Source organism: Eptatretus burgeri, chromosome 9 (assembly GCF_056783735.1).
Source record: "Eptatretus burgeri isolate ZD-2024b chromosome 9, Ebu_testis_v1, whole genome shotgun sequence".
Taxonomy (NCBI): domain Eukaryota; kingdom Metazoa; phylum Chordata; class Myxini; order Myxiniformes; family Myxinidae; genus Eptatretus; species Eptatretus burgeri.
The window spans coordinates 71590220-71601344 of NC_140969.1; the positions used below are offsets into that span (position 1 = coordinate 71590220).

At 43.5% G+C, this 11125-nt stretch overlaps 1 protein-coding gene across 1 annotated transcript in view; it reads right to left on the bottom strand.

Annotated features, from left to right (window-relative positions):
• LOC147020331 (phosphatidylinositol 3,4,5-trisphosphate-dependent Rac exchanger 2 protein-like) overlaps positions 1-8795 on the bottom strand; it is a 134802-nt gene extending 126007 nt beyond the window's left edge. The window contains exon 1 of the mRNA XM_085895632.1: positions 8395-8795. Within this exon, the coding sequence (XP_085751758.1) occupies positions 8395-8541 (147 nt within the window). The 5' untranslated portion in view covers positions 8542-8795. The remainder of the gene's footprint in view (positions 1-8394) is intronic.
• Positions 8796-11125: the final 2330 nt, after the last annotated feature.

Sequence of the window (11125 nt, forward strand, 5' to 3'; positions counted from 1 at the left end):
CACACAAGATCCAAGGAAGAAAAGGGGAAAAAAGAACATTTTAATGAATGAAATAAAAAACAAAATTGTTTTTTTTTGTTTGTTTGTTTTGTTTCCTTGTTGTTTGTTTGTTTTTGTAGTTTTTTTGTGATTTTTTTTTTTCCTTTTCTTCCCCTCGGGGAGGGGCATGGACTTGTTTAAAACACAAAACATCAACCACACAACCCCCCTTGACAAGACCCCCACCAACAGCACTCCGTACACAATCACCCATCAATACTCAAACTACTTAAAAGTCTTATCAACATCCCCATACCCCTCTATCTCCAGGTACCTATCTAATTCTAATTTAAACTTACCTACTTTTTCTGCTGCCACTACCTTTCCAGAGAGGCCATTCCATGCATTAACTACTCTCTGAGTGAAAGTCCCCTGCCTTAACTACCGTCTTAACTCTCCTCTTCTTTACTCTCAAGCTATGGCCCCTGGTTCTATCACTGTCTACTCTGTTGAATAATTAATTCATCTTCACTTATTTTATCTGTACCTTTCATTATCTTAAACATCTCCATCATATCTCCTCGTAATCATCTCCTTTCGAGTGTATAAAGCTCTGTCTCCTTCAGCCGCCCCTCATAACTGAGTCTAGCTAGGCCCGGAATCAATCTAGTATCCCTACGCTGATATGAACACTCTATGGCATCTATGTCCTTCCTGAACTGTGGTGACCAGAACTGCACACAATATTCTCGATGTGGCCCTCACTAAATTCCTGTACAATGTTAACACCACCTCTTTTGATTTATAAATGATCCCCCTCTGAATACAGCCTAAAACCCTATTTGCTCTACCTGCAGCTGCCTGACACTGTGCTGCCTGTTCACCTCCCATGTCTCTGACCACCCCCAGATCCTTTTCCTGTGTGACATGCTCCAAAATTACCCCTTGCATCCTGTAATCTCTATTTTCATTGTTCTTTCCCATCCCCAACACCTTCCACTTGCTCAGATTAAACTCCATTTGCCAATCTTTTGCCCAATCCATACAAGTATCAATACTTTCCTGAATCTGATCACCACCCCCTCTGCTACCCACCTTACATCCAAGCTTTGTGTCATCTGCAAATTTGGAAAGCTTACTCTTACCTCATTATCCAAATCGTTGATGTAAATAATGAATAGTAATGGTCCGAGTACTGATCCCTGAGGTACCTCGCTACTTACAGCCTCCCAACAAGACATCCTCCCACTCACAGCCACTCTTTGCTTCTGACCACGAAGGCAGTTTTCAATCCAATTAGCGACCTGACCAGCCACTCCCCAAGCCCTCACCTTTGACTAACAACCTCCGATATGGTACCTCATCAAATGCCTTCTTAAAGCCAAGATATACTTTGTCCACTGCTTTTCCCTCATCCACCCAATCAGACACTGCTTCATAGAACTCTAAAAGATTTGTTAAACAGGAACTACCTTTGGTAAACCCATACTGACTACCTTTAATTAGTTTGTATTTGTTTCAATGATTCCTCATCTGGTCCTTAATTAATGTTTCCAACACCTTCCCCACAACTGAAGTCAAACTAACAGGTCTATAGTTTCACAGTTCTTCTCTGGATCCTTTATTAAATAATGTTGTTACATTTGCTACTCTCCAATCCTCCGGTACCTGTCCTGACTCCAGGGAACTATTGAAAATATCCGTTAACATCTCGCTTTCCTGCTCAGCCACCTCCATCAACACTCTCGGGTGAATATTATCTGGCTCCAGAGCCTTAGCTACTCTTAGATTACCTAGGCTGTTCCTTTACTTCCTCCACTCCAACTTGGATCTTCTGTAAAAGCCCTTCCTCACCTCCTCGATCGAAACTCTCAGCTCTTGGCAATTCTTCTGACTGTTCTTGTGTAAAAGTTGAAGAAAAATACCTGTTTAATAAGCCTGCCATCTCATTTACATCACTAACCACTCTCCCAGTGCTATTCCTCAATGGGTCCACACTGATCCTAACCTGTTCTTTTCCCCTGATATACTTAAATAATGTTTGCTTGCCCCTGATATACTTGCTATTATGTTTAATATTCTTAGCCATGTCCTTCTCATACTCTCTTTTGGTTTGCCGAGTTATTTTCTTAACTTGCCTCTGTTTACTCCGACAGTGATCTAAATCTAACTCCAGTCCTGTTATTTTAAACCTAATACATACCTTCTGCTTCTCCTTAATAGCGTTCCTCATCTCACTACTCAACCACCCTGGTCTCTTTCTACTTCTAGTTTTACACCTCATTGGAATGTACTTATTCTGCACACTACACATTTGGTCCTTCAAGCTTTCCCATTTCTCTGATGCCGATTGTCCTGTTGTTAGAATCTCCCAATCTACATCACCCAACTCTCTCCTCATACCCTCAAAGTTTGCCTTCCTGAAATCGAATAGCCTCTTTACCCTAATATCCTGAACTCTAACCCTCAACAGAATTTTTTCACACACAATGTAATGGTCACATGCTACTAAATACTCCCCAACCTCCACCATATTGGGATCGTTACTTAAAAGGAGGTCTAACACTGCACTCCCACCCCCCCCCCCCAGTGGGCTTATCTACAAACTGGGTGAAAAAGCAATCCTGGACTAAAACTAGGAAATCCTCATCTGTTATGTCCTTTCCCTGTTCGTGGACCCAATCTATCCCTGGCAAGTTAAAATCCCCCATAATCAATACTCTTCCCTTATCACATGCCCTTTTGAATTCTTCATGTACTCCTCCTTCCTCCTCTTCCTTCCCACCCGGAGGCCGGAGCCCTATAAAAGCATCCTACCAGTATCTTACTGTTTTTAAAATCTCGAATCTCTACCCATACAGAATCCTCAACATTTATTCCTTCCTTAATGTCACTCCTTTCTCTTGATACAATGCTGTCCTTTACGCAGATTGCTACTCCTCCTCCTATTCTCTCCTTCCGAAGACCAAACACACAACATGAATGGCTTTTTAAAAAAGATGGCAGGACTGCGTTAATCAAAGAAGTGTAGATTTTGCAAGGTATAAACAGAAAGTATGAGTCACCTCCTCTCGGGATGTAAAAAAACTCATGTCAGAACAGCTGTACACGCAAAGCCACAATAAGACAAGTAGATAAGGTATGAATCGACTGGCGCATCTTCATAAAATTCAATATCCTAGTTCCACAAAACTCATGCAAACACGAACCAAAATGAATCATTGAAAACAAGGAAGGAAGGCTCACATACCACCTGATGATCCCATCCAGTGTGAACATAGAAAACAAAGCACTGCGATTGGACATATTACTTAGATACAAAAAGGAAAATAAGGCATTGTTAATTGAGGTTTCAGTACCCAGTGATTTTGGCCAAGAAAATTACTAAATATCAAGACCTCAAGGATTAAATGAAAAGATCTTGGAAGCTGAAAAGTGCTGAAATTGTACCAGTGATAATTGGAGCAACGGGAATGATGAAGAAGAACCTCACAGAGATCCTACAAACCATCCCTGGAAACATTACCACGAAACAAACTACAGTTGGAGGTTGTCTGGGGCTCAGTGACCATCCTGAAAAGAGCCCTCGGAACAAAACTCTGAGAACAAGAAAATTTCACAACTTAGGCCGTGAACCACGATCCTTCACCGAAACGAAGGTGGATACTTCAAGTCCTGGAAGGACTCTGTTACACCTTATGAAATCTGAATTATGGAGATAACAATCAATGAGACACACACGGATGGAAGGACAAATGGGTGGACATAGACGGACACAAGGATATACGCTTCTCCTTTTACCAATAGATGCAAAAATATAGTATAATATCTCTTGTAGCCATAGAACCAAACATAGAATACATATTTAGGATGGCACTCACAACCCATACAGCTACTACTCCCACCCACCCTCCACCCCCCTCTTCACAAACATGATTCATAGTCAATATCATCATTTCAAACTTATCCTGTGCATTGACAAGCCCCAGATATAACCATCCCATCAGTGTTAAAAAGCAACTAAACCAGATATGGTGCCTCCCTCTGGGAAGTCTACCTGAATGTTGGTGATGATGGCATCGGCTTCAGATGCCATTAAATAAATCACCAAGTCTGCCATGTTCATACGATGTAATCCCACAAGGTTCAAAGTCCACTCACTGGCGGGGATTATCGGGTAGGTTGGGTAGAACATGCCACAGATATTGCACGGGCCCACATTGTCTTTGAGTTTTTACAGTATGAGCTCCAAGATATCAACTTTTTAGACGAGTTCAGTAAGTTCACCAAATCTTTCATTGTGCAGTGGTAGCAAAAATATGGTTACAAAGACATGCAACCTCCTTCACTTTCTTGCAGGTATGTTTCCAAGTTCTTTAAGCTTCCGATAGACCTTATCTGGTACGCATTTTATGTTACAATCATCATCTGGCACGCAAGTTATACATTCGGCCACCCCGATAGACTTCATTGCTTGGGGTTTCTTCTGTTTCTGTGCATGCATGCCGAGCATTGTGGAGTGGATTACATCCGTCACAATTTCGAAACTTGTGTATTAAAGGTTCGAGAATTAAAGAAGGATCCATGTGATTTTACTCAACCGCGAGTCTTTACTTTATACAGTGGCCTAAAAAAGTATTCATCCCCCCTACAAAGTTTTCACATTTTGATGCCACCTGAGCTTATTTCATGGTTCTTCCAAATCAAACTTAATATGTAGGGTCTCCACAAACTACTCTAAAGTGATAAAGCTAAAAAAAATGCAGATCAAATGTGAATAAGTTAGATTAACAGAAAAAAATCAGGTGATTCTCAATTCCATTGGTATTCAAACCCTTTGCCTAATCTATCTATATATTACTAAAACTCTCATCTTGTATACATACATGTATGTATGTATGTATGTATGTATGTATGCATGTATGCATGTATGCATGTTTCGGAAATACAGCCAAAACGGTACACAATAGCACAAAAAATTTACGGCCTCCTTACTCACCATTCGCCTGCGGTGTGCAGTATCAAGTTTCGTTAAAATCAGGCAACGAAAAAATTATTTAAAAATCAATTCCCGATTCAGTCAAGTACTCTTCGGGAGAATTTTATCATTGCAAACAACCTCAGCGGTATAGTTAGCTGGAGCTATGTTTTTTTTATCAACCACTGTCACAATGGGAACCCAAGGGGTTCACGGGTTGTCGAGTTAACCCTAAATCACTTAAGGAACAAATTATTTCTTTGAAATGTTACAAAATATGTGTAAAAGGTTTCACCTGTATGTAATCAGTGGTTTAACTTAAAAATTAAACTCCCCCACTTATCTAAGGAGTTAATAAGGTGCAATTCACCTGGTCAACCAACAAGGCAAACATGAAGACTAAGGATCTTTCCAAAGAAGACAGACATAAAGTGGTGGAGAAGCACCATTCAGGAGAGGGTTACACAAACATTTCAAAGTCACTCATCATCCCTTTGAGTACGGTGAAATCCATCATTAAGAAGTGGAAGACGTATCATACCACCCAGATGCTACCCGCATCAGGTCGCAATCCAAACTATCCAAACTCTCCAAACTCACAATGGGCAAGCAGGAAACTGGTTCACATCAGGAAACTTATGTCACTGTAAATCCAACAATGACTTTGAAAGATCTGCAAGGCTCCATGTCCGAGATGGGGTCAGTGTTCATCAATCAACAATATCCCGTTCCTTTCACAAAGCTGGCCTCAATGGACAGGTGACAAGAAAGAAGCCATTACCGAAAAAGACGCATCTAAAAGCACATAGGGAGTTTGTGACAAAGTATCTTAATGATACTGCAGGCACGTGGAGAAAAGTTTTGTGGTCAGACGAGACAAAAACTGAACCTTTTGGTCTAAATTCAAAGCGTTACATCTGGCGCAAGCCTAACAGTGCACATCACCCAATCAACACCATCCCTATTGTCAACCATGGTGGTGGCAGCATCATGTTAGGGGACGGCTTTTCATCAGCAGGGACTGGCAAGCTTGTCAGGATAGAAGGGACAATGGACGGTGCAAAGTACAGCAGAATCCTTAATGAAAACCTGCTTGAGTCACCAATGAATCTGAAACTGGATCAGAGATTCACATTTCAGGAGGACAATGATCCGAAACACAAAGCTAAAGCCACACTAAAGTGGCTGAATAAGTAGAAAATAAAAGTTTTTGAGTGGCCCAGTCAAAGTCCTGACTTGAATCCAATTGAACATTTATGGTGAGACTTGAATATTGCAGCCCATCGACGATCCCCATCAAACTTTGCAGAACTAGAGCAATTTTCACATGAAGAATGGGTAAAGATTTCACCATCTCACTGTGTAAAGCTGGGAGAGACCTACCCTACCCAAAAAGACTCGGAGCAGTCATTGCTACAAAAGGTGCTTCCACCCAGTAGTGACCTTTGAGGCTGAATACTTGTTCAACCAGTGAATTTTGAATTTGATTTGTAAGTTTTTTTTTTCAGGTATTCCTGACATGTAACCACCTTCAACTATAACAGTGTTTAGTTTGATCTCTTCAGTTATCAATAAAAAAGTTCATTTGGAAAAATTGTTTCTTCATAATTCATCCAAATGTGGCATTATGGGTACGGGGTGAAAAACCTTTGCAGGCCACTGTACATATTTCATAACGGAGATGTTTGTTGGAACCAAAGGCCTCGATCCCCACCTCAATTTACTCCCCCGTCCCCATAATCACCCCCTACAGCCTACATACTGTAATTTCACACACCACACAACAGGATTGGGGTGAATCTCTTTCCAACACATGTAAACGTGTGTTTAGTCCAACCGTTTCCAGGCTCGATTCCTGACACATTAACAAAGGGTCTACACAAGGAATTGGAGAAATGAAAGCATTTTTTTGTTATTTTTTTTGTATTTTACACCCACCTGACATCACAGGTATTCTTGTTCATTACCGTTATGGATATGTTTCATTAGCTTTTGGGATTACACCAATGAAGGAATTATAACTCATAACTGTGAACCCAAAAGGGTTGATTTTTTTTGTTGTTGAATTTGTTGCTGTCTTTAATTGCTGTTTTTTTGTTGTTGATTTTTGTTGATTTTTTTTGTATGAAGTAGCCAGAGGGGTTGAGGGTTTTGGGTTTGCGGTTAAGGTAAGGTTTTTAGAGTTAGGTTTCACAGGTTAGAGTTATGGAAAGGGTTTTTAGGGTTGAAGTTATGGGGTTTGAGTTGGGGTTATTGGGTTATCCGGTTATGGTTTGGGTTGGGATTACAGTTTTATTGGTAGGGTTAGTGATAGGGTAACATAGGATTAAATTGTGAGGCTTAGAGGATTTGTGTTTTGGTTCAGATTAGTGTTATGGGATTATCGAGTGAGAGTTGTAGGTTTTGGGTGATACAGTTATGGTTAAGGTTAGTGCTAGGTTATACAATGATAGGGTGTGTGTAAAAGGGTGCAGGTAAGTTTAAAATATGGATAGACTGAATGAAAGACACCCTTTATGAGTATTTTTTTTTTTTAAAGGAATACATTTAATTTTGACGTAACAAAATTTGACGTAACCCACTTTGATTGGAAGTGGGTCACGTGACATATCTATGACTCATCTCGGGAAGTGCAGTTTTATGGTCAAATCGATATCAATCGATCGGAAGGGTGAAGCTGCACAAGAAGAAGAAAATTGAGAAGAAGCAAACGGGTGTGTTCACGTAATCGGGTGACGCGGGCCACTGTCACCGGCTCGTGTCACACCTGTCACGTCCCGAGGTTTGTTTATTTATTTATTTATTTATTTATTTTTATTGGCCTCTTTTCGGATGGTTGGAAGTTGGAACATACCCTAATTTTCCTTTCAAACTTCCTCGTTTCATGGTAGAAAGCACGAGAACGCCTTGAATAAATATTTATTTTCTGCGAGGGAGCAGCCGTCGGGTCACACCGGTTACAGGTGTGCGCGCGTGCCCCCCAAAAGGGTCGTGCACCCCCACCCCTCGAGTGACCTTCGGGTGGTATTACCCTGCGATTGGTGAAGTTTATTTCTTTTTAACCAAAAACCCGTCAATGGAAAAACCGACGAGTGACGTTTCTGGTTCGTCCGATAACTTGGCGATTTGATCGCGAGCACGATCGTGACGTCACGAAGTCGTCTCGTCACCCTGTTAGTATTTATTTCAGTAAATGCTGTAATAACTTAATGCACTGAACTTTACAGCTTTGGAAAACTCATTTCATTCCCAAAACGTGCGAACGGATGATAATTATAGAAGACGTCGTCGCGTGTCGTGTACATAGGTGTCCCGATACAGGTGGACCTACAGTAACTCCCCCCCCCCACTTACTCCTTACCCCAGATCAGACGGAAACCCACCTTGGCCCGGAGCGTGCAGGTGTACGAAGTGCTGAGGCACGAGAGCGCACTCACCGAGATGAGCGAGGCGAGAGTCCGCACGTAGTCCCGCTCCGTGTTCACAATCTCCCGTAACACACACACGCGGAGACGTTGCTCGGTCTCCAACTCGGCGGGGATCGCGTCCTCGGGTCGCGGGTCCGCCAGGTTCTCCTCGCTCATGGCTGCGGAACCGGCGCGGGATGACCGGCGGCACGGGATTGCCGAACTCGCTCCCTCAACTCGCTCCCTCGTTCGGCCCCAAAAAGCAGAAGGCAACGGAGTAAGAAGGGAAACGGAAATTGAACAAACTGTGGTTTGGAACCCGCAGCGCACACGAACGTTACAATCACGAATAAAAACGTGTTATCACGTCGGGCCGACGGCACGGAGCTTCGACAACACGGTCCAGCACGGCAAGGCACGCCGCTACAGGGGCCGGCAAGGTACAACGTCGTAAGGCACAGACCTTCAGGATCCAGCACGATACAACACAGTAGGGCACGGACCTGCAGTGTCAAGCACGGTAAAGCACGGTCCTACAGAGTGTAGCACAGTACAGCAAGGTAAAGCACGGACTTGCAGGATCCAGCACGATACAACACAGTTGGGCACGGACCTGCAGTGTCAAGCACAGTACAGCAAGGTAAAGCACGGTCCTACAGAGTTTAGCACAGTACAGCAAGGTAAAGCACGGACTTGCAGGGTCCAGCACAGTACAGCACGGTAAAGCGCATTACAGCAGGGTCGAGCATGGTAAAGCGCATTACAGCAGGGTCTAGCATGGTAAAACACATCACTGCAGGGTCTAGCATGGTAAAACACATCACTGCAGGGTCTAGCATGGTAAAACACATCACTGCAGGGTCTAGCATGGTAAAGCACATCACTGCAGGGTCTAGCATGGTAAAACACATCACTGCAGGGTCTAGCATGGTAAAACACATCACTGCAGGGTCTAGCATGGTAAAACACATCACTGCAGGGTCTAGCATGGTAAAACACATCACTGCAGGGTCTAGCATGGTAAAACACATCACTGCAGGGTCTAGCATGGTAAAACACATCACTGCAGGGTCTAGCATGGTAACACATCAGCATCTAGCAGCACATCACTGCAGGGTCTAGCATAGTCTAGCATGGTAAAACACATCACTGCAGGGTCTAGCATGGTAAACACATCACTGCATAAACACATCACTGCAGGGTCTAGCATGGTAAAGCACATCACTGCAGGGTCGAGCATGGTAAAGCACATCACTGCAGGGTCGAGCATGGTAAAGCACATCACTGCAGGGTCGAGCATGGTAAAGCACATCACTGCAGGGTCGAGCATGGTAAAGCACATCACTGCAGGGTCTAGCATGGTAAAGCACATCACTGCAGGGTCGAGCATGGTAAAACACATCACTGCAGGGTCGAGCATGGTAAAGCACATCACTGCAGGGTCGAGCATGGTAAAGCACATCACTGCAGGGTCGAGCATGGTAAAGCACATCACTGCAGGGTCGAGCATGGTAAAGCACATCACTGCAGGGTCTAGCATGGTAAAACACATCACTGCAGGGTCGAGCATGGTAAAACACATCACTGCAGGGTCGAGCATGGTAAAGCACATCACTGCAGGGTCTAGCATGGTAAAACACATCACTGCAGGGTCTAGCATGGTAAAACACATCACTGCAGGGTCTAGCATGGTAAAACACATCACTGCAGGGTCTAGCATGGTAAAACACATCACTGCAGGGTCGAGCATGGTAAAGCACATCACTGCAGGGTCGAGCATGGTAAAGCACATAACTGCAGGGTCGAGCATGGTAAAACACATCACTGCAGGGTCGAGCATGGTAAAACACATCACTGCAGGGTCTAGCATGGTAAAGCACATCACTGCAGGGTCTAGCATGGTAAAGCACATCACTGCAGGGTCTAGCATGCTAAAGCACATCACTGCAGGGTCGAGCATGGTAAAACACATAACTGCAGGGTCGAGCATGGTAAAACACATCACTGCAGGGTCTAGCATGGTAAAGCACATCACTGCAGGGTCTAGCATGGTAAAACACATCACTGCAGGGTCGAGCATGGTAAAGCACATTACTGCAGGGTCTAGCATTGGTAAAGCACATCACTGCAGGGTCTAGCATGGTAAAGCACATCACTGCAGGGTCTAGCATGGTAAAACACATCACTGCAGGGTCTAGCATGGTAAAACACATCACTGCAGGGTCTAGCATGGTAAAACACATCACTGCAGGGTCTAGCATGGTAAAGCACATCACTGCAGGGTCTAGCATGGTAAAGCACATCACTGTAGGGTTTAGCATTGTAAAACACATCACTGTAGGGTTTAGCATGGTAAAGCACATCACTGTAGGGTTTAGCATTGTAAAACACATCACTGTAGGGTTTAGCATGGTAAAGCACATCACTGCAGGGTCTAGCATGGTAAAGCACATCACTGTAGGGTTTAGCATTGTAAAGCACATCACTGTAGGGTTTAGCATGGTAAAGCACATCACTGTAGGGTTTAGCATTGTAAAGCACATCACTGCAGGGTCTAGCATGGTAAAGCACATCACCGCAGGGTCTAGCATGGTAAAACACATCACTGCAGGGTCTAGCATGGTAAAACATCACTGCAGGGTCGAGCATGGTAAAACACATAACTGCAGGGTCTAGCATGGTAAAGCACATCACTGCAGGGTCTAGCATGGTAAAACACATCACTGCAGGGTCGAGCATGGTAAAACACATAACTGCAGGG